The 23,285-nt window shown below is 41.8% G+C and overlaps 1 protein-coding gene across 5 annotated transcripts in view; it reads right to left on the bottom strand.

The window, feature by feature from the left end:
* Nucleotides 1–388: 388 nt before the first annotated feature.
* The window catches only part of macf1b (microtubule actin crosslinking factor 1b), a 33,333-nt gene continuing 10,436 nt past the window's right edge, over nucleotides 389–23,285 (bottom strand). For 2 of the 5 annotated variants that reach the window (XM_019893038.1, XM_019893039.1), the window contains 38 exons: nucleotides 17,042–17,098; nucleotides 16,781–16,942; nucleotides 15,794–15,960; nucleotides 15,534–15,693; nucleotides 15,369–15,453; nucleotides 14,907–15,151; nucleotides 14,060–14,179; nucleotides 13,841–13,948; nucleotides 13,535–13,753; nucleotides 12,415–12,618; nucleotides 11,706–11,937; nucleotides 11,343–11,569; nucleotides 11,135–11,257; nucleotides 10,954–11,055; nucleotides 10,746–10,847; nucleotides 10,008–10,172; nucleotides 9,692–9,847; nucleotides 9,263–9,460; nucleotides 7,592–7,720; nucleotides 7,338–7,508; nucleotides 7,094–7,249; nucleotides 6,785–6,991; nucleotides 6,559–6,678; nucleotides 6,315–6,484; nucleotides 6,075–6,234; nucleotides 5,554–5,748; nucleotides 5,133–5,258; nucleotides 4,774–4,917; nucleotides 4,461–4,649; nucleotides 4,231–4,345; nucleotides 3,961–4,127; nucleotides 3,648–3,810; nucleotides 3,023–3,177; nucleotides 2,857–2,931; nucleotides 2,630–2,747; nucleotides 1,276–1,421; nucleotides 1,010–1,130; nucleotides 389–874 (listed from right to left, as the gene is read on the bottom strand). In XM_019893038.1, the coding sequence (XP_019748597.1) occupies nucleotides 846–874; nucleotides 1,010–1,130; nucleotides 1,276–1,421; nucleotides 2,630–2,747; nucleotides 2,857–2,931; nucleotides 3,023–3,177; nucleotides 3,648–3,810; nucleotides 3,961–4,127; nucleotides 4,231–4,345; nucleotides 4,461–4,649; nucleotides 4,774–4,917; nucleotides 5,133–5,258; nucleotides 5,554–5,748; nucleotides 6,075–6,234; nucleotides 6,315–6,484; nucleotides 6,559–6,678; nucleotides 6,785–6,991; nucleotides 7,094–7,249; nucleotides 7,338–7,508; nucleotides 7,592–7,720; nucleotides 9,263–9,460; nucleotides 9,692–9,847; nucleotides 10,008–10,172; nucleotides 10,746–10,847; nucleotides 10,954–11,055; nucleotides 11,135–11,257; nucleotides 11,343–11,569; nucleotides 11,706–11,937; nucleotides 12,415–12,618; nucleotides 13,535–13,753; nucleotides 13,841–13,948; nucleotides 14,060–14,179; nucleotides 14,907–15,151; nucleotides 15,369–15,453; nucleotides 15,534–15,693; nucleotides 15,794–15,960; nucleotides 16,781–16,942; nucleotides 17,042–17,098 (5,688 nt within the window). In that variant the 3' untranslated portion in view covers nucleotides 389–845. Of the gene's footprint in view, nucleotides 875–1,009; nucleotides 1,131–1,275; nucleotides 1,422–2,629; nucleotides 2,748–2,856; nucleotides 2,932–3,022; nucleotides 3,178–3,647; nucleotides 3,811–3,960; nucleotides 4,128–4,230; nucleotides 4,346–4,460; nucleotides 4,654–4,773; nucleotides 4,918–5,132; nucleotides 5,259–5,553; nucleotides 5,749–6,074; nucleotides 6,235–6,314; nucleotides 6,485–6,558; nucleotides 6,679–6,784; nucleotides 6,992–7,093; nucleotides 7,250–7,337; nucleotides 7,509–7,591; nucleotides 7,721–9,262; nucleotides 9,461–9,691; nucleotides 9,848–10,007; nucleotides 10,173–10,745; nucleotides 10,848–10,953; nucleotides 11,056–11,134; nucleotides 11,258–11,342; nucleotides 11,570–11,705; nucleotides 11,938–12,414; nucleotides 12,619–13,534; nucleotides 13,754–13,840; nucleotides 13,949–14,059; nucleotides 14,180–14,906; nucleotides 15,152–15,368; nucleotides 15,454–15,533; nucleotides 15,694–15,793; nucleotides 15,961–16,780; nucleotides 16,943–17,041; nucleotides 17,099–17,306; nucleotides 18,002–20,240; nucleotides 21,026–23,285 lie in introns of those variants that run through there. The other 3 variants (XM_019893037.1, XM_019893036.1, XR_002170877.1) reach the window with 3 other exon arrangements.

Raw genomic sequence — 23,285 nt, 5'->3', positions numbered from 1 at the left:
AAATACAAACAACAAAAACAATCTTCACAAAATAATCAGCTTGTCAAAATGTCATTGCTGGAAACACAATTTTCCGTGATTAAACCATCCTAAAATTGCAAAGCATTCAAGCAAAGCACGATCGCTTAAAAACATGGCATCAGAAACCGTAAAAGATGCACAGTCAAGGTGTGGCCCTGCCAACAATATCTTCTTCGCAGCAAAAAAAAAAAAAAAAAAAAAAAAAAAAAAAAACTAACTAAACAAACAAAAAAAAAAAAAAAACAATTCACATTATACATTTGAGGACCAACATACGGCAGCCTCGCACACTCATTGTGGTTTTGGTATTAGGTGTTTTTGGATACTCAGTGGCCGACACAAAGTGAGCACACTTTTTTTTCATACTATACATATGTTCATGGCCGAGCACCAAAGTCCACTATGAAGTTAAACAAACAATTGCTGCAAAGCAGTTGACACTTTCTGATTCAGGTAATAATAAAATCAGAAAATGATGCTCGTCGAGAAAAAAAAGACTACCATGCATTAAGTTTCCATGCAAAACCTTTACAACACTACTCCGAATGCAATTATATTCTCATGCGTGAACAGGAGCTGGGGTATGAAAAATGACCATTCTTCACACTTGAAAGGACGGTTTCAGGGTCTTCGGTTTCCACAGACACCACAAAGCTGCAGATCTTTCTGTATTTTGACCTTCTGTATTTTATCTTCAGTGTCCGCTTTTTGTGTTTGCTTTTACAGCGCTTTTGCACACAACACTCCTACTTCTCGCGTCTGTCATTCACGGCCAAAGGCTGTTTGGGTTTAGTGCACACTTGGAGATTTGGAGGCTGAGGCAATCATGTGGGAAGCAGCCCCTCGGCCTCTTCTGGAGGGTGAAGAATGAAAACAAAGCGATTGGTGTCTTAAAAAAAATCTATACTTTATATGCAATCATGAGGTGAACAATAAACTGCCTTCCACACAGTAACTACTTGACACTTAACGGCGGTGACTGCCTGACCTGATGGTGATAGAGAGGTGTGCCCCTCTGTTGTGACAAACAGGAGTTCAGATCCCAATGCAGCAATGGAACTTCGAGGACGAACGCAACGGTCGCCTGAAAAGCTTCGGCGCAGTAAAGCCTAAAAGGCAGAAAGAGTTGGCAGTTAGGTGTCTTTGGTAAGATAATCTACATTGGTAAATGTCAATGCCATTTTATGATGTGACCTGCAAGGGAGTGGACTTTTACGAACCAAAGGTGCCAATTGTTTGAAAGTAATAGCTTGCCTTGCGTGTCATGGGGCTAGTTGGGGCGGAGGCACTGCTGTAGAGACTGAGGCTTGAGTTGGACCTGCTGACGGTCAAACCTTTCGAGGTGCTCCCTGTGGGAGACAAGTACTTCTCTTTGATCTTCAGGTTGGTCCGGCCTTTTACTGTTGACAAAAGAGCAGTGTTTACAATGCTGTAAAAGTGTTTCTTTCATTTTATAACAGCCGTTCATCAAATAACAGCCTGATGTTGTCAAGTGCACACAAGTGCAAATTGGAGTTACCCTAATCTACAGGCACCAAGCCAGGCGGTCATAAGTATGCCCACACCTGCTCGGCGCCTCTCACCTTGGGGAACTCCAGAGTGGAAGAGTGTCCAACCCCTCTCGAGAGGACTGGTTTCAGAGCTCAAGCTGTGCGTGGAGGCGAGTCCGATTATATCTATTCAGACCTTCTCTGCCTCGCACAACAACTCAGGCTTCTTCACTGTCAGAGAGGTGACATTCCATGTCCCCCGAGGTAGTTTCTGAAGCCGGGGATCGGACCGCCGAGGTCCCCGCCTTTTGCCGGCGCCCAGCTCACAAAGCACCTAACTCTTCAGCCCCTCCCACAGGTGGTGAGCCCATGGGAAGAGAGACTCACGTTGCCTTTTCGGGTTGTGCCTGGCCGGGCCCCATGGGCGTAGGCCCGGCCACCAGGTGCTCGCCAGCAAGCCCTGCCTCCAGGCCTGGCTCCAGAGGGGGGCCCCGGTGACCCACGTCTGGGCAAGGGGAAAATGTGATCCAAATTTCTCAAACATCATAAGGGGTCTCTCTGAGCCGTGCTTTCTTTATCTGGTCCCTCAAGACCTGTTTCCATGGGTGACCCTGCCAGGGGCCGAAAGCCCCAGACAACTTAGCTCCCAGGATCATTGGGACACGCACACCCCTCCACCACGATAAGGTGACGGATCATGGAGGTGAAGAAGCAGATAAAGCAGAAAAACACTACAGCTCAGTGTTGCCCATTGAAGGTAGCTGAAAACAGACATGTCTGTTTCACCCGTTTGCGTTCATCCACAAGGCAGAGAGAAGCAGAGGGAGGAAAAATAATATTCCAGGATAAATTAAGGTTTCCCAGGACATTTTCCTTTTTGTCTCAATTTCCATGTTTTCCATGACTGGAAATTTTGATATTCCTTTTCCAGGTTTTCCAGGATGCACGGGAACCCTGAATATACTCTCATATTGCCATTTGAATCAATGACTTGCTTATCCATCCATATTTGTTTAGCATTAGACATGCATTTGTTGTCTATTGACACATTCTGTCATCTAACAGTGGCCTTGAAGTAAAAATGCTTTTATGACAAGGCTAGTTTGCAGTAACCTTACCTCTGCAGGGATCATTCTTCACCAGGAACTCATCTAGAGCAGTCCAGCCTCCTCCCACTCTGACCATCAGTGTGCTCCGCAACATACGAACCATCCGCAACTGTTGGGAATCTCCAAACTGCACATAATTAAACATTAGCAAATGACAATCGGCTGTTAAAAAAATTGCTTGTTAAGTAAAAATAGATCATCAAAGAAGCACATGTGAAGGCAAAACGATAACTCACTCTGTATCTATTGGCACTGATCTGCTCCACTTGAAATCTCTTGGGACAATTACATTGTGACACCTGACGGCTCACCTGCAAAAAGGAAGATGGAAAAGTGTTGAACCATTTGTGGGACATGCGAGTCACGGCAAGTAATTGTCTCACTAGTAAGCATTGTTTGTACCTCTTCAGTGATTTGATCTGCATCGAGCATTTTCCTGTAAGGATCTCTGCTGGGGTGCAGCGCACTCACAAACTCATAGTAATCGATGAAACCATCACTGTTCACGTCAAAGATGTTTGCCACTGCATTCATTTCCAGCGAGTTGGTGGGGAATTCTGCAATAAAGTTAAAACATAACTGTATAATATCTGGTGTACTATGGTGACGAGGATCTTTATGAGTCATTGGTCAATTGATTCAGGGAAATAATAAGAGAACGCCAATCCAATCCAATCCAATACTTACAGTCCAGAAAAACCTTTATAGGCATGGGGTTGTTGACAATGGAGTCAAAAAAATTGTTGCATTTACCGGTAATTTGAAAAATATTTTTTACATGTCCTTTGCTTCAATGGACATTGTTATGACTTTATCTCTTTCGTGGACAGTGGTTACTACAGTGGACAGCTTATCATGTTATCAGGTTACAGGGTGCACGAAAGGGTTAATAAACAGACAATTTTTGTCATGCTTTCTTGCACTTAAAACGGCATCGTATATACTTGTCATTTGTCATTGAAACCAGTTCATGGATTCATTTCACATTTACCCAAAACAACATAAGGCAATAGCCAGGGGGTCTTACTCGAAGCCAGGACATAGTCGATGAACTCTTTCTGGCTGATTCGTCCATCCTGATCCCGGTCAATGTTTCGGAAGACATCTAGAATGCGAGACTTCAAATGGCTTATCCACTGAATGTAGCGTTTTCGCCAAATGTTAAAGTCAAAGTTGGCAAATTCTTCTATCTGTATTTAAGAAAAAGCAAAAACATAGGGCTTATGTTCTAATGAGACGTCAAAATAATTGACAAGAAAAATAATTACAATGGGTGCATCAATGTTGGAGTGTTCCAACGGTGAACTTGTTTCATACTGACAACGTAAAAACACACTAACCTCGATGAGTTTTTGCCGGTGTTGTTCAAGATGTTTTTGTCTTGCTAGTGCCAGGAGCCAAAGTTTCTGCCACTGACTGACCAGCTGACTGAGCTGCGGGGTCTGGGGGTCAAGGTGATCCAGGGGGAGTGGTGCTGGAGGAGCAAACTTCAGAGTGCTCCGCCTCTCTGGGTTGACAAAGTGTGGAAGTCTCACATCAGTCAAGGAAATTCTAAAAACACTCTTTTGATACTGCTTCTATGGGAAGCACAATAGCAGTGGTGTCTTTACGTGCGATTGGTCGTTTCCTGGGGGAAACTTGCTGCTTAGAAACACTCTTATGTTTGCACGACTTTGTTGCATGTTCAACTTCGGGAAGCTTCTTGTTTAGCTCCTCCATGAATACCTGCAGGAAGAAATCATGTGTAGTCAAGTGCTGATGAGTTGTAAACGTTACACCGATCTGAGGGGGCACCATTGATCAGTGAAAAAAATTACATTGCGGTGGGGGGGAAACATACACAATGCTGCTCAATAAGTTCTTGGTTCTGCTCTGTGTTTTCGGGCACAGGCTCTTCATCTCTGATGCTCAGAGCTTCTTGTGCTGAAGAGATCCATTCCAACAGCCGCTGTACTTCCTCTCTCTCTTCTTCCATCAAAGTTAAAATGGTCTGGATCCTTAAGCCTTGTTGCTGGGCCCATGTCAGAACCTATCTCAGAAAACCACAAAAGGATTCTCTGACGACGAATTCCGTACTGCAAATTTAATTTACTGAACCACTGACCGGAGAATGAATGTGTCGTTTTTCATTATGCGGTCACAAAGTCACTCACCTCTTCATAGCGGGTCTTGGTGACACCCATCCAGGACTTGAGGGTTATTTTTGAGTCTGGGTGACAAGAGGAGAGGATCTTTTGACCCAGACACTGGATATTCTCTAACTCCGTTGATTGAGTTTTTAAGGTAAACATTGTCTGCTGCGGAAAAGGAAATAAAAGCTTTCGTCAGCATTTCATCCATGCAATCAATCATTTAATGACCTAATACGATCATGGTTGATGAACAGCTGCATTCCAAGACTGACTGCCCTTGAACCTGTTAGTAAATCTTAATCAGACTTGTTCTGTGGACCTTAACTCCCTCCACATTGGACCTTCCCGTATTACTGCATACAAGTGTAAAAGGGGCTTACCTCATTGTCTGAGTGGAGGGCGAGCAAACTTTCCACTTCCTCTGGTATGACTCCATATTTAAAAAGCCTCTCGACCTCAGTGAGACGCTCCATGAAAGAATGGACGAGGCCATCAAATTTCTCAGCCTCATGAGAACAAAGATTAAGATACAATAGTGAGCAATGCTATCAACTTTAATTAGGTCAACAGAAAACTGTCAATCATCTATAAATTATCCAAAACTGAATTACATTTTCAATTTCCATGAAGTAAAAAAGGAGCATATATGGGTACTTTGAGTTTGTTACAATTTGTAGTGCTGCAAAGAAAATACACAAAATATAGACACTAACAGTTCAACTTATTTAGTGAAATAATTGTTTCAAGTATCAAAATTGTAGTCCACATCCCATAATGTTACTAATACGATGCTTGAACTACCTGCTGAAGTGCAGCCTCAAGTCTGTCCTGTTTGCCGACCGACAGCTTGCACACCACCTCCCAGCGGCCCTCCAGTTCATCCATTTGCTCCTGCAGCCAGTGTGAATCAGCCGTGCTGCTCCTGGTCAGGTCCTTAACAGAGCGCCTCAAGGTCTTGATGCACCCTGCTCGCTTCCCAAGCTCCTTTTGAAATGCCTCGGGGAGAAGAACAATGATGAGAACTTTTAAGACACGAATAAACAGGATGTCCAAAACTTTTCAAGTCAAGTCAAATAAAATCAATTCTGAGAGGGCGTCATTATCTGAATGACAGTGTATCAGCCAAAAGTTCCGATAGTTGAAGCTGCCGTAAAATTAGCACCAAATCACTTCTCACAGTTTGAAACAGTCAGAAAGAACAGAATGAAAAAAAAAAAGATTATTGGGTATGTGATTCAGTTAAAAATCCAGGATGTAGATATAGTTTAGTAATAAATAAATAAATAAATAAACAAATAAATCAATCTGTTTTGGTGCCCTACTTTATGTTTGTCTATCAGATTGTTGACCACGTCCTTGTCTCCGCTGACAGGAACATCCTTGGCTAAGTGTGGCTCAGCTCTATATAGCCAGTTGTTCAGTGCTTGAAGAGCATCTGTGAACCTTCCCGAGAAGAGCAAAGCTTCCTCCAGTTTGTGTTGTCTGCAAGAGGAAAAACAGAAGCAACTTTTAAACTGAGCAGGAACGAATCTTCTCCTGCCAACCACAAGAGATCCTGATACCTCTCCATAGACTTTCCATTGATTGTGTCCCATGTGTCTTTCAGTTCAGCCAGAAGGTTTTCCAGGTGCTGTTGGTCATGGCTTCTTTGAGCTCTATTATAAAGTTTGCGGCCACTCTTTAGTGTCGCCTCATACATAGGCCTCTTGGATCTCAGCACTTTCTGGAACTCCTGAAGAAAAGGCTTGGCATCAGTGAATATGCACAAATGATTCAAAAAAATGTTGAACACCTGCACAACTGCACCTTCTGCTCAGTTAGTTGTTGTTTAATCTCCTCATGTGACGGTGCGATCTCTTTATGGTTGTCTAAGGTTTCTTCAACCTCAAACATCCAGTCCACCAGGAGGCGCCAAGATTCATTAAACTGAAATAGAGTAAAGGTGACTGTTCGTTCAAAATGTCATGTTATGTTTCCTTGTGAAAGTTAACATTTTCATGGATGGTGACAGTGAATGTAGAAAACCCTCGACCTGTTTGGCATTCTTTTTGACCTCCTCCAGCATAATGCCTCTCTCTGAAATACACTGCAGTAGTTGTTTGTAGCGATCTTGGACAGTCATGAGGAGGTTGTGAATGACATCGCAATCCTCTTTCCTGCTAAACTCAGCAAGTCTACTGCCAGCACTCTCCACTGTGGTCTTCTTCTCGGCGTAACCATTCACTTCATCCACCAGTGTCTTTACAGATAAATACATTTGAGAATAAACAGGTATTACATGCTGTCATCTTGGAGACAAAAAAAAAACTATATGTAATGTACTGTATATAATACAACCTACTCTATGATCCTGCAGTTGGTTGTTAATTGTGTCCAGAACAAAGCTGGGAGCTGGGAGGAGTCCAATAGACTCCTTACACTTGGACATCTTGGTGAGAAGGTCCTGGATGTCACTGTGGAATTCCTTGGCCAGACTCAAGCCTTTCATAAGCTTTACCTTAAAAAAGAGCAACACACACTCAATTGCAGAATGCTGTCATGGATAAAGCAGATAGAACAGAAAACAAACTGAGGAGTTCAGAAACCTTTCGCTCTTGAACTTTATTGTACACAGAAGACCACCTTTGTTCTAAGATCGACAGGCTGTGTTCTGTACTCAATCCCGGCACAACATTGCTGCTTTCCAGCATTCTTTGAATGGCATTTTTCACATCGGTGTAAGTGTGAAGCTTTGACTCCATCTCATTGCACAACTCCTGTTGCAGGTGTGCAGAAGAAAGGAAGTAGGTAGGTTAACTTTGAGCTACATCTAAGAGTTGGAAGTGTTTTTGTGCCTCACCAAATGAGCATTAAGGCTCTCAGTGGTTGATTCTGGCATACCCCACATGGATTTGGAAGATGGCAATCTGATGTCTGTATTGTCCAGCCACTGTAGGAGGTCCTGAATCCCCATTGTAATATCTTGCACCTGACGACAAAAAGATGACATCAACGGAATTTCGCTTGAGTAAAAGTGCACCAACATATCATTGGCAACCTAACAAAGGAGATCTCATTAGAAAAACCTAGAAATAGGATGTATGGAAATATAAATGGATGGTTACCCACAATTATATTCACCAAAGCAATGTGGCGCATGTGTAAAGCAGCTCATTCTGCACGTCAACAACATATTGCCACATTTGGCTTCAAAGAATGTTTTGAAAACTGGGTTTTTCTTTGAGAGTCACTTTATCAAAGATACATTCAATAGTTACATCCAAATAGTATATTTCAAACGTAAACGTTAAATGTATCTCAAAATATTGAATACTCATGTCAAAATCTAAATCGACATTTTAAATCTATCTATTAATCAAAATGTTTTGAGTGAAACTAGCTAGTGTGCAAATCCAAACTGTTGATAACCAAAGTACCAAATCAAAAGCTCGAGGAGGACAAAGTGTGTTTACAATATCAAAGACATTTTTTAAAAGCAATGGTACCTGAAATAACAATCACGATTTTAGAAACATCTTTTAAAAAGTATTTTAGGAGTTTTATTGCTGCTTTAACCCAGAATTAAAAAAAAAAATAAAGCATGCTCTCCTTCAAAGTCTAAGTGTGGCCGCCAAACACAGTGGTGTGATTAATCTTTGTCCTAGATTTAAATGAGAATGAGGAGTCTGAGAAAAAGAAAGCAATCCAGGATTTCACCGCAGTCTCAGTTCTCAGCGAATCACAACTCTTTGGTATTTCACTACTTAACCCCTTCAGGGACAGCGGTTACTACAGTGGACAGCTTATCATGTTATGTTACAGGGTGCATGAAAGGGTTAAAGTGGGTGGGCATGTCAGAGGTCAGAACGAATGAATTCACATTGATGAGAAATGCCCCAGCCTAAGTCCGCAAAATAAGACACGAGAACAGGAAAATATGGCTTTGGATGCGAGGGCCATACAAACTCAAAGTACGTGCCAAAGAAGATAAGATAAGATAAGATAAGATAAGATAAGATAACCTTTATTTGTCCCACACTGGCCAGTGTTTTGTTGATGATTGGCACTATGTTCCATCATATTTCCAGAACTTGGAGGGGTTTGCTTTGTGCTCCAGAGATATATATATATATATATATATATTTTTTTTTCTAAACATGTTTCTTATTATGATCACCTATGTCCAAGTGAGGTAGTTTTTATTCATTCTTGAACATTTTTTAACATCTCTTCAAGATCTTATTTTTGATATTTGCTATTATCAGAAGTTTGAATTTGCATATGATCTAAACCTTTACTTTCATGCAAAGCATGTTGACTTAACATTCAGAAATAGATTTCACATTTGTATTTATTTTTAACATTAAGATCCAACATGTGGGTGTAACATTTAATGTATGGATTGTACTATTTCATATATCTTTAATTTGACAAACATTGTTTGAAACTAAATGGTAATAATACGTTGCTGTTATATTCAGTGGGAGACGCTCTCCAAATGGCACCCCTGATTTGAAGTGAAGCGCATTACCTGACTGAGTCTGTTCTCTAACTCCAGCTGATACCGTTCAGTTTCACACCGAACAAACTCCCAGCTTTCATTGAGTTGGTCCAATCGAGAGTGAAGACCATGTGCACAGTCCCCGGACCCAACTTCCAGCAACTCTTTGCCTGCCTGGTTCAGGGACTCCATTGTGCGAACGTGAGACATGACATCATTATGCAAGACCTGTAAGAAAACATTACAGAGTTCATTTCATAAGCAAATTCATGGGTTTTGTCTGTCGCTGTGTTAACGTGTCATAGTCCTGATAAATAGTTGTGAGAGATTTTAGCGGATACATTTCTTAAGGTTGACAGTTAAGGTTTTTATGGTTTCGAGATTGAGAGATATTTTCCTCACAGGCTTTGTTTCCCAGGCATTTTCAGTATTTCTGATCATTATTATCTCATAACCAACCTTGTGTTTGGCCAGCTCTATTTCACAAGCCTGCAGTTCGATGCCGATTGTTTTTTTGGCCTGCAATTGTTCAGCAGTATGGGCAAGCCATGTGTGCAACTCATCCAGTGTGTTTTGGAACTGCCCCAGACCTAGTAGAGCACACTCCAGTTGATGCTGCAAACAGAAATGTAAGTTTCTAATTCAGACACAAATAGTGTATTACTTTTGTGTGTGTGTGTGTGTGTGTGTGTGTGTGTGTGTGTATAGATAGATAGATAGATAGATAGATAGATAGATAGATAGATAGAAAGAGTGTCTATTGTCATACACTCACCTGTCTGCTGACAGTCTCTGATTCCAGACTGTCCCAACGCAGTCGAAAGTCGCACAGGGGTGAGACTGAGCATGGGCGTTCTGAGCCTGGAGACAATCGACTCACAAAGCGATGGTTTTGGCTTTCTATTTCAATCTTTTTCTGGTAAAGTTCTCGTTTAAATTCCTGAGGAAAGCAAATGCAGAATTAATCAATTAGCTGGGTTTAGGGACTGGGCCGGCCCACGAATAGCAAATAATTGATGCACAGAAAAAAATCTCTCTCTCTCTCTCTCTCTCTCTCTCTCTCTCTCCCAATATAAGGCCTCATGAGTCGACAAAGCGATATATCGCTTTTTTGGAATTATACAATTCAAAAAAATAAAAATGATTCCGATAAAATTTTTCGATGTAGTAACAATGTAGATAAACATATAATAATTAATATTGGTAACTCCAAATAAAGACGATCAAATGCAGTTTGGTTGGATTTTATTTTAAAACCAACTCAGCTTTACTGATTCCAAATGTAAAAATAACCAACACTAATCAGAACAGGGCGGCACTGGTTAGCAAATCCGCCTCACAGTGCAAAGGTCATGGGTTTGATTCCGGTCCCGGCCTTCCTGTGTGGACGAATGTGATCACTCGAAATCGTCCCTAGGTGTGATTGTGAGTGCGAATTGTTGTTTGTCTTTGTGTGTTCTCCGATTGGCTGGCATATGGTAGCCACAGTGGTCATCTCCTAGTGAATCCTCACCTTAAGTTCCCGCAGCTGCTCTTTGACTGATTCCAGGTAAGTTCCAACCACAAACTCTTCTGTTGACCTCAGTTCTGCAGATTTCAACCACTCAAAAAGTCCCTAAGATATATAACATTAATCTGACTAATTTCCACAATGAATGAACATAAAATATTTCGGACTTGCTGCTGCATTCAACACAAATGGTCCATATTCGTACACACACCTGCATAGTGTCTTGATAATTTAAGGCCATCTGCAAGGAATCCTCCAGCTTGTCGTGACATTCATTCCACAGTTTACTCAAATTGTTCCACAGGCAATAAAGCTTCAAAAGGTCAAACACATTACTCTTCTCAGTACATTTCATAACATCACAAATGATTCATTTCAATGTAATTGCTTACTTCGTCCAGGTTTTTTGTGACATCCGGTTTGTCTGTGTCCCCACATGCTGACATCAGATCCATTCCGAGGACACCAAGTGTGTCTAGATCTCCTTGCAAAGTGTCGATATCCTCCCTGAGAGTCTAGTGGGTGTCAAAATGAAAGAGGATAATTATGTCAAACTTGCTGTTTTATAACAATGAGAGGCTTAAGGTTTTCTAAGCTAACCTGCATCGTCTCTAAACTCTGGCAGATTGTTTCAGAGTCTGTCTGGCTTGCATTAAGATCCAAAACTGCCTGCTGAGCATTATTGAGGGCTGCTGTGACATCAGCAACATCGCTCCAAAACTTCATGGACAGATCCAGCAGTTTGAGCAACCAGCTTTCCCTTTCTTGAACCTGACTGTGCATCTCACCCAGCAGCTGGCAAAGAGTGGTGACTTGCTCCTGGATTGCTAGTATTGTCAGAATGGAGCAAAGATCTTGGTGAAAAGTGATCAACGGGGAATATTCATTTGAATAGATATGTGTAAAATGGATTAGGGCAACATCATTATTTGTTAAGAAGTTACACTCAGGCAATGTAAGCACCTGTGCCGATGGACGTAACCCCTGCCGGCTGTGTGTTGGTCAGCAAGTCTTGTGCGTGTGTCTTGACATTTGTGAGGCTAAGCTCCAACTTGGACAGTTCAGACAAGATGTAATTGTTGTCATGTAGCTGCTCTTGAATCCTCGGGGTAAGGCACTGAAGAGGTGTTGGAGTTTGGATGCGACTGCGCAGGCGATCGAGATTTTCTCTGAGAAGAACCATCCGCTCATTCAGCTGTAGTAACAAGAATGGTTGCATGATTATCTCCCCCCAAAATAAAAATACCGTCAATGTAACATTTAAGTTTTTACTGTGATTATGCGTGCAAATAAAATGCATCACTATATATTTTCATTCAATTTTGTGTAAAGCCTGCACATAATAAAGAACCAATGCATTGAGTTCTGCCACACGTTCGAAGCAATGTGCAGTGACTCACTCACTGATTGCAGTACCCGGCGCTGTCAATTTTTTTTTCCAATGTACAGTAGATTTCATATTCAATACTTAGAAGCTAACTACAAAATGAATGTATACATATAATTGTGTTATTTGTGTTATTCCTAGTGTTGTTGCTCAATTAATTGACATATATAGCTGACTTCCCGCGCAGCCATGATGAACCCCAATTAGTCATTCATACGACCTCATGTTTGAAGGATCAGATTACTGTAGTTGCATGTTCTTACTTTGCAGTTGGTGGAACCTTACTTGAGTGAATCTGGGTAAGGACTCTTCAAGTAGAACGGCAGTCTCCCTGACACGGTCTCTGATGGCTCGGTGCCGCTCCTCAGCCTCAGTCGCTTTGCGACAAAATCCCTCTCCCTGAATTGGGTTTAGCTCTGACAGGTGTTTCGCCAAGGAGCATAATCGTGAGATCATTGGCCGATGTTCAGCTATTGACTCTCTCAGGGACTAAGCATTGGAGGAAAAGAATCAAATAGTTATACATCACTGACTTTAATCTCTTTGGGCCTGATTTGCTAAATGCTTGTCTGTGGGGTGGCAACTTGATTACTGATGGGAACAGAAGCTGATCTTGTGACCAGGCACACCTAGGATTGTGTCTGCCAAAATGTACAAAATTGCTGCACAGTTCATCTTGTGTGTTCTGGGAGAAGTACAGTATATGCAGGTAGATTCATGTCGCTTGCATGCTGTCATTTGAACCTGAGACGAACCGCAATGGCTGATTTTGCCTCTTTAAATGCGCAGAACAAAGATAAGGAGGCGTAGGCAACACAGAACACTTTCCACTCCTATAAACATTTTTGAAATGCCATGAACTAAACTTATCATGACACAGTGTCAGAAATAATGACCAAAGGCACAGGTGTCAAACAAAAGGCTCAGGGGCCCCACTAAGGGAAATAATGTACTTCACGTTTGTTGCTAAATTCTATCCCAGAAATGAAAATTTACTTCACTTTTAATAACATTGATATATTGCAAGCACTTTTTGTATCAAACCCCTTTGTCAAAAATAAATAAAGAAAGAAAACATCCAACAACCGTTGAACAAAGCAAATTTGCCTTGATTTTTGATGTCAAACCTAATTATCCAGCTTGTTGCATCGATATGATGAGTCAATTACATACTTCTAACCCACCACCAGCGCATGCAGTTGGCTTGTGAAAATGCATTTTATAATGCCTGCCATTTGGGATCTTCGGAAATCAGGCACATGAAATTTTGGATCACGGGAAAAAGTAGTTGTACGTAACACATCCGTACAATGCCTTCAGAATGCAAGGTAAAAACGGTTTCGTTGTTAAAGAGAAGTAAACATGTGACAAAATTATGTCATGTGGAGAAGAACGCTCCTTTTACCTGTAAAAGGTCTTGTTGCTCACGGAATGCATCAAAGCTAAACGGGGTGAGGGAGAGCTGCATCACGAGGTTTTGTGTTTCTTCTAGCCATGGTGAAACCTCAGTAAGGCCCTCTGAGAACTGAACAAGAATTGACTGAGCATGCTCAAGCTGCAGAACTCCATGGGAATTAGTAGCTGATGTGGTGGCGCATTGTTCCTGTAAGGCATCTAATGGGGTCTGCGTAGAGAGATGAAAGGAGAGTGAAACCAACAACACCAACAATGCATTGTTCATTTAAAGTATCACATATAATAAAGAACTTACCTTCAGATTCGCTGCTTCACTTTCTTCGCTATATGTTTGCAAGATTTCAGCGATTTTGGCCATCTTCTCAATGTTGAACCTGTGCTGAAGAATCTCCACAGCCAAAATCTATCCAGGAGACAAAAGACCTGATTTGTTTGTGCCCTCAACTAATTACATTGCACATTTCAAACAAATCTCAGACGGTACAAATGTAATGTATTGTTCATCGTTCACAACCTTCTGCTCATTGAGTTGTTCGGATATGAGGTCTGGATCCAGGTGAACAGTTTTCATCTTTTCAAGTCTTAGCGCCGCGTCCTTAAACCAAGCCACCTCTTTCATTACAGCCTGTTCCAGCTATTGAAATATCAGAGGGTGGGGGGACATATTGGGGAAAAAAAAATCACACTTCTGAACAATATATGTGTACGATGTGCACATTTCGCAACTAAGGCAGCACTACTGTAGTCTACAGAAAATAAATAAATAAATAAATAATACACTGTATGTAGGCCTACAGGATTGTGAGAATAGGTCTCGAAATAAAAGTAGCATTACAATTCACCTGTATACAGTAATATGAATAGCCTCTTTTTAAAAATAACAAAACCCCAAGCCAAATGATTTTTATGTCAATCTGATTCTCCCAAACAATTATGTTAATTTACAGCTGCTTAGCTAACAGTGAATGGAGAATGCAGTCCGTCTTGTCTCAGAAAGTGTAAGGCTAGATTTTATATACTTTGGTCGCTATTAGCGTACCGGTACTTGGTACTTTCAGTCACAAAAGTTGTAACGCCATTGTCACTCCCCCTAACAGTAAGTAAACAAGTTCATGTTAATAAGCTATTATTCATTTGCTTCGCTTTCTTGCTAATGAGAGGAACATTATAGTTCAATGTTCAAATGTGAACGACAGCAATTGCTCTGATTTAATCTTGGTTCACGGACTGAATTTGCAAATGTAAATAATTCGATTCAATAACACGCGTATGCTTCGCGAGCCTGCTATCAAAGTCAAAAGTTAAACACAGCAAGCTAAATCAGATATTTTCGGTGAACACGATTTAACGCTTGATGTTACCCGCTGTCTTTCAGCCGCACATAACACTGCATCTCCCGCATGTGTCTGTTCCCCTGCTGCACCCAAGAGTTCTCTCTCAATTCGGCCCAGCCACACGTGGAGGTCCTCCTGGCTGGATGTACAGCGATTAGAGGCTTCCAGAGCCTGTTCCAGCCTTTGGAGAACGTCCTGACTACTCAGATTTAACACGGAGCATCTGATACGAAGTCCATCTAATTTCTCCCGGACTTGGTGTTCCTCCTCCTCTGAAATCATAGTCACCAAAAATGCATTTGTTTGGGAACGTTCGTGTGAGGGGGAAACAGCGTGGTATGAATTGTACAGTATGCAGATTTTAATTTCTTGCTGTTATTTTTGGAATGTAAAACACACAAAAACATGAGTTTACTGTAAAATGTCACCTTCTGTTCGGCAATCATCATCAAATCCTAATGATTTAGGGTGGATATTAATTACTATTACCTGAGATCACTTCCATGAGCTCTTGACCTGTTTTTTGAACTTTTGCAAGCTCAGCAGTTTTAGCCTGAATCTCATCAGCGAATGCCTGAAAAAAAAAGACTGCACGTCAAGTTCTACTTCTCCCAATAAAAAATACAGTATGTGGAAGATGTCAACATTTCCAACCTTAGCCCTCACTATGGCTTCTGAAGGATGCAGCATCACTCTTTCAGCATTTCGTAGTTCAGTGAGGGCCTGCTCAACAGATATAAGCCAGTGCTGCAAATTGTCTACGCCCTCCTGGAAGAGTTGAGCCCGAGGTAAAATCCGCTCCAGACTGTCCCTCCTACAAAAAAAAAAAAAAAAGAGATATATAGGTCAACAATAAATAAGAAGTGTTGAAGTAAATGTGTCGAAGTGTGACATTGCCTGTAAAAGTGGTTGACCTTTGATTCTCCTCCCATTGTATGGACTCCCACTTCTTTTTGAGAGCACAGAGCTTGACCCGAGCCTGATCCCCCTTCTCTCCTGGATGGGCCTCCACTATCCGAGGACCCTCTGACATCATAGTTTGTATACTTTTCCGTCGGTCTGTTAGGAGGCGCTGCAGGAGCTAAAGCAAAGTATTCTGCTCAGTTGATGATTTATTAAAAATAGAATTGCTACGTCAACACTATTTGGCTCATTGGCATGCACATGACGAAGGTACAGAGGGAAACATCACTGTCCACATGGATTTAATCATGCATATTCAGTTCTGGGAGGTCCAGAGGGCCCTCCCTCCTCTGAGGCTTGCCCACCTTATGCATCAGGCATACATACACTTCTGATACGTTTGATCTCACAGAATATGCAAAGTACATATCACTGGCGTCGAGCTAAAACCTCCCGTTACAATTTGGTAAATTCACATTTTTGCACACACTGGATGCATACTGTTGGCCAGTCCACACATGTGGGAGTTATTTGTCGAAATGATTGAACAATCGAAAGTTTTGAGAATGGCTTGCTCTTTTTTACAATGCAACGCTAAGAAGTGATGAAACAAACCATTTTGTGGGTTTCCTAAAAAAGGATTTTGAGGTACAAGGATTCCATCTGACGGGAGCGATAAGTTGTTTTTTTTTTTTTTTTTAACTATCTTGGTGTCAGTGTGCCCTTCTCGTGTGTCAAGATGATATTGTTTTATGCCAGGTGGGGTTTTCCTCATTGGAAGAACTCACAATCGCTGAGGTTACAGTGGAACGGTGAGAAATTTGCCTGTTTGGTTGACACAAACTCTGCACACGCTCCCCTCAACAATGCATTTTATTTTCTAAAAGAGGCCTGACCTTGCTACAACTTTGTGTGGCATAACTATGTTGGTGTGTTTTCCCTACTGTAGGCGGTTTAATATGATTATGGAGTGTGAAATGAGGTGAAAAGAAACAAACCCTTTGTTCTTGAAGCTGTGCTTTCACCACTTTGACCTCTGAAGATGGAGGCTTCTGATTCGCTGTGAGCTCCTCTATTTCACACACCCATGTCAGCAAGGCTTCCAAACTTTGAAGTATCGTCTCGGAATCGGTAGATATGTTTCGCAGAGCCAATGGACACTTAGGAAGACCATAACATAATATTGGCAGCATCGATGAAATGAATTGAATGAAAGGCAAAATTGGATCAGTTTGGAACTGCGAAACGTTAAAACATACCTTCCATTTTTCCACACAGGAATCTTGATCTGAGCTTGAGTGTCCATCACCTTGGAGCTGTGAAGTGAACAAGATTGCGACATTTTTTTTTTCTTAATTGCAGTTGTAGTTGGATGCGCTTTTTGAACGTCAGACCAATGATATTCGCTTAAACCAAGTATTGCTTTAAAAGGACAGAATGTTAATTTAGATGACAAAATAAAGGGATGAAATGGATGGAATTATGTAATTTAATGGGGTTAAAAGGTTTTCTTTTTGTATCAACCTCAGCAAGTTCCTGGGCAACTCCATTCAGGACTCGAACAGTTCTTGTGATAATGGGGTCCCCTGACTTATCTCCTGTTGGATACTCCGTTACTTCCACGATCTCAGTCACGATAGTTTCTGTCACCTCTGTCACTTCTGTCACTTCCCGTGATGCCACAGTCTTCCAGGACCACGGACTCCCTTCTCTCGAGTCTCTCCTCTGAAAACTAGTCCTTCTCTCTGCAGCAGTCTTGTCAGGACAAGCCAAGGGAGATCTCGAATACTCTGGGGGCACAGTTCTTCTCGTCAGTGTCCCATTGCGTGATGTTTTTATAGGTGAGGGGGTGCTCTGCCAGGCACGATCCAAAGTACTGGTACTCCTGATTGTTGAGGCAGGGGAGCTGTGGAGAGGTTTGTCAGAAATTGGTGTTTGAGCTCCTTTCTCCCTCATGTGATGAAGTTCTTGTTCCTCCTTTGCTGTCTCCGTCACGCTGTCCTTGTTCTTATCCTGCCCATGTTGAGGAAGCTGCCTCTCTTTTCGCCGATGGTAGCACTCCTTCAGGAAGTCTTCATCCGATCGCACTTGCTTGGACTTTTGGCCTAGGCAGCTGGGCCGGCTTACGAGGTTACCCATAATCCTTCAGCCCGGAGGCTAATGAGGTAATGATTGAGGTAAGAGCCCTCGGCCATGCATGGAGAATCACCTTTAGCTACCTAAAATAAGACAAATGAATCATCATGCAAAAGTACACTTTTTCTTTTTCACAGCAACTACATGCCACAGCGGAAAGAAAACCATGCTCTCTGCATCATTTGTCTCTTGGCCAGAGGAACCCCAGCGAGACACTTGGCTCTGATATTTGCTGTGCCTTTGTTTTCATTTAGACCACAAACACACATGCTTTATCTCACAGCTAAAATATTCTGGCCTTACAAATCTATGTGACAGGCTTGTCAAGGATCCCACTGTCGGAATGACGAACCAGTGGCAATAATCCAACTTTATTCACTCAGCCAAGTCCAAGGGACCCACTTCTGTGAAAAATGTAAATTATTGTTTCACTATTCTTAACAGCAACAACATACTTTTGTCACAAATTATTCTGCAATTACAAGCGGAACAGAACAAACACTACTATTGGTTTCCTCCCCGGTGCCATACCCTTCATTGTTGTGAAGCGTGAGGTGATGCATTCATGTTGATCGAGACTGCAGGAGCGAAAGTGAGCCAGTCAGGTGATCATAGGAATGGTCCCTAGTGCAGGAGGGTCCCCTCTCCGAGGCTGACCCAATTCAGAACTCTCAAGGTCACTTTAACCCTTTCATGCACCAATAATGTCCACTGTAGTAACTGCTGTCCCTGAAAGGGTTAATTTGCTGACCAAGATGGGTCTGCAACATGGTAGTTGCATCAACAAATAGACAAATAGATGATAGGCTCGTCAAATAGAAAGGGGGATTAACCGTTTGGCAGTCTGTAGTTTATACTTTGAGTAAGTATGTACGCTTTTAATAGCTTTTGGGATCCAAAGAATATGTCGCCATGGAAAATAAGGAATCCTTAATTATAACATTGAATCTGAATGTCATTTTTTTTTTTCTCATGAATTTGAAACCACTTACATTCTAGAGGACATGGCTTTTAACTAAATGAGAGTCGAAATATGACGTCTTTATGTGCATTAGTAATTACATCTCATGTACTGTATGTCTCACCAGGGAGCTGACGTTGCCAAGAAATCCACAGGGGAGTACTAAGTCAGATCAGAGAGTGGTCCCGGACAAAGCCCCAATATCTAGATCAATGATTACCAAGTTAGCTCACATCACTGCCCACCAGTAGGGCACAGAGTATCTGGCCATTTCCACATAGGTTAACAATTCAACAGTAAGGGAGTGCCGTTTTTTTTTGTTTTTTGTTTTTTTTAATTTTTTTTTTTTTATTGCCGAATGTAGGTAGCCATTTGCTAAATTAGCTTTTTGGCTCCAAAGTGATCTTAGAAAATCATTCATGGAGCTATATCAGCAAATTTATAAAGATATAGTGATATATACAACGGTCAAGCTCTGCCCAAGAATATGATTTTTGTTTTGTTTGTTTAGGCCTATAACATGCTTATATAGAATAATGTTGCCTTTCATTGTCCTGACTTGAAGTACATTATCATCAAGAGACCCTAAAAATATTTTGCCCCTGCATCTGATCTGCAACTATGTCTGTGCCACCGTCTGACCTGGCAGCAAAAAATACGACTGATGTATAAGAACAATATAAGAATATATGCTAAACATTGCATTATCTAGATAGATAGATACATAGATAGAGGGGGGATTTGTAATTAGCAAAAGAGTAACAGTCATCAATCATGGCAGTAGAGTGTTCTGTTGCTTTGACACTCGCTATTAAGTGAGGTATTAAAAAAGTAATTAATCACTGTGATGGTCCCTCAACGTGCATGTGGAGCAGGGGTCCTCGAGATCCCCAATCCAGGCTGTTTTAGATGTCTCCCGCTTTCAACATACCTGATTCAATTCATCCCGATCATTATCAGGCTTCTCAGAGCTTATCATTTGAATCAGGTATTTTGGAGGAGGGAGACCTTGAAAACCGGCTGGATTTGGGGCTCTTGAGGAACCGACCCTGATATACAGCAATGTGTTACCCTCTGAGACTCATATAACAAAATAAGTCCAAAGTTATCCACAGAACAGTGACCAAATCAGAGTGTTTAATTGTTAATCAGGACTGATTAAGGCTAAAGTAAAAAAAAACATTTTTTTGCAGGAATTTTGCTGTCTGTCCAAAATGAATACTATTTATTCAAATACATCCAAAACATAGTGCTTGTTTTCCTTTATAATTTGGATTCAAGCAGTGGCCAGCAACATCCAAACACAAATTTTAGACGAATACTGAGTTTTGGCAGTTTGAGATTGTGTGAACTCCACTTACCCTCTACCAGGGACCAACAGCATGAGTAAAGGAATCCAGTCAGTCCCCATTCAGCATTCAAAGAGGTTGTGGAAAAAAAAAAAAAGCTTTGTCTGAGCATCCTTTGAGTGGCCTCCCAGTTCCAACATCCCAAACTGAAGGCTGTGCACACCAACACATCCATGCTCTCTTGAATACACACTCAAATCACTTCAACACATTTGCGTAAATGTGTTGAATGCTCACCTACAAACACACTTTCTAAACACAATCACGCACATGTCCTGATAACTCATGCTTTTCCGTTGCCCACAGTCACAGGGAAACAATGTCCTCCTCCTTTCCCCTCACAGTGCACCCCTCCCCTCAGCTCACTTCTCCTCCCACCGGCTCTGCTCCTCTCCCTTTCTTCTTTGTTGTGGGAGCTGTGATAGAGGAATTCCTTCCTTGTTAACGCCGCTGATGGGATAGTGCGCCTAGATGGACACAATGTATTCCAACGACTCAGTTGAACTCCCACAGTTCTCTGCCAAGATCAGCCTAGACGTGGGGGGTCGGACTCTGACGGATCCGTTGAACAACAAGATGATATCATTCTCACCGGCTCTGATGCTGCTCAGGTTGCTCCTGTACCATGCAGCTAGATGACAGAGTGCCCCCCTTTTACCTTTCCTTTGGTTTCCGCCCCCCAACACACTCTCTCTCATTTCACCCAATGAAGCCCATCCCCTGGATCTCAACGTAGCTTAAAAACTCCATGCAACTGCGCCTTGAGTGGGTGGGAGGGGGATGGGGGGTGGGGGCAATAAAAAAAAAAAAGAGTTTTCTAAAGGCCCCCGGGCCGCCCTCAGAACATTCACATGTTAAGTGACAGCTGCCTCAGCCTATTCCCCCTTTTGGTGGCGAGGGAGAGAAGTGCAGGCTACAAAAGAAGAGACCCACACCCACTCTGGTACCCACCCACTCATTCAACGTCCCAACCCCCTTGCATTGCTCATTCCCCATTCAGTCAGTTCAACAGTCTCCTCAGGCGCATGAAAGGCGACTAATTACTGTGAAACGTCTCAGATTATTTTTCATCTTACTTGCAGCCACTGTAATTCTTGCTCAAAAACAAAGAACACAACGTAGATACCAACAACATCAGTATTTTCTCTACTTTTGGTTTTGAAAAGCAACGGAAGGACCTCCATTGTGAAATTGTGTCCTGTCATGTTTCAAAATGCCACAATATTTGTCTGGAAACTTCTCGTCCACTTTGACTGCATCACTTCATGTTAACATTATTGGAAGTTGTACGCAAATCACAGGGTGCTTTTATTTCAGGGATAAATGAAAGACAAACATTCTTCATGGAAAAAAAAATATGTAACCGAGTTTTGTCTGCTGTGTGTAAGCACACAAGAAGCGCACACACGAGGCACTTCCCAGAAGTTGGTTTGCCCTAAATCGCGCCCTCTTTATTTTGTTGCCTCTGTATTTCTCCAGCCAGCCAAATAATGAACCGAATCAACTGATCCAACCAACGCATGCCCGCTTGTACCGTGCAGACACCCACACTCTATCCTAGTTTGCAATTCCAATTAGGAGACACGCATGAGGATGCACTTTTTTTCTTAACTAATCCACAAGGTCAATGAGTTGCATGGTAGTCTGTTAGATGTTAATTTGTTCAAGCCAACTAAACATTCCGTTTAAAACACGTCCAACTTTTTCATAACAAAGGGACTTTCATGACATTTTTTTAGCTGAATAATGTGACTCTGTCTAATGCAATTGATTTATAAAAACCAATTAAATGTTTTCTTGTTTTCACTGTTCAAAAATAAAATAATGTAGTGGAGAAAAAAAGGCAACTCCCAATGTCTGCCGTATGGGCCAGTGAGATAGAAATGGCATAAAGGACCCCTGTGGGATGATGTTATTCAACCCCTGGGTAAAGCCGATGAAGAGTTCACGTCAGACTCTTTGAAACCATTTACATCAGCACTAGCAGAGCCGGACAAGAGCTGGGTCGACCACTCGGAGGCGCTGTTATGAAGATTTCTTCAATGACGAACTGGGCCGGGTTCAGAGGGGGACCCACCTCTCCGAAGGCCTCTCCCTCCTTTTTATATCATTCTAACTAACATTGTATCATACAATATTGTGTCAACTGTTGCCCACTCAGCATCCATTGCAGCCTGGTCATTTTGGAAGGGGGATTCTCCCATCTGCGGCCCCTTCTCAACGATCCTCATTTTTCCAGTGATTCGTTTTTTCTTTGCCCTCTTGGGGGTTAAGGTCAGGGGATGTCGTTAATATTTACCGACTGTGGGCATGTGAAGCCGTTTAAGACTGTTTGTGATTAAGGGCTATATAAAAAAATTGACTTGACTAGTTCCTCACGAACTAAAAACACATCGTACTGGTGTGTACCGTACACGAACTCGCACATCAGATGTCATGGACAATTTGGCTGCAAATGATGTACAGTGCTGTTTCATTAGGTCACTTTGTGATTTCAAGCATTCAACTTTTTCTTGAAATTCTTGACCCCAAACATCGGAGATGTATGAGAAAGTTTTGGTAAATCAAATAATAAAAGAAAAGCAATTATTTGAATAGGTTCTCAATAGATTGAAGGCCTAAATCTTAGAAATCAAAAATTGTTGGACAGGATTGTTTTTTCCAGTCCTCTGCATTGTTAAATTACATGCAGCTTTCTTTAAATTCAATTAAATAAGACCTCAATGAGTCTTCCCCAGAACATGATAATTATCCTGTGCATGAGACTTTTAAAAAAGGGGGTTCATTGTTCAGGTCAAACCAGAAGCCCTTTCATGCACACCCACTTGTCACACAAGTGGTTGCGTCAAAGAGAATTAAATGAAAGGCTGTCATCCTACCCAATTGGGTTTCCTGGGCTGTGTCGGGCTGTCTGTAAGAGGGTAAATCCACTTGCAGATGAACCATATCATGGCTCTACGTTTGATTGTTTTACAGCCAGGGCCAAAGAACTTGATACCCTACGTAACAAAGACTCATGGTTCTATGGAAATAAATATTTGGCTGCGGGTGGTGGCC

The sequence above is a fragment of the Hippocampus comes genome, unplaced genomic scaffold, assembly GCF_001891065.2.
Source record: "Hippocampus comes isolate QL1 unplaced genomic scaffold, H_comes_QL1_v1.1 scaffold94, whole genome shotgun sequence".
Taxonomy (NCBI): Eukaryota; Metazoa; Chordata; class Actinopteri; order Syngnathiformes; family Syngnathidae; genus Hippocampus; species Hippocampus comes.
This window is presented reverse-complemented; position numbering and strand designations above follow the sequence as displayed.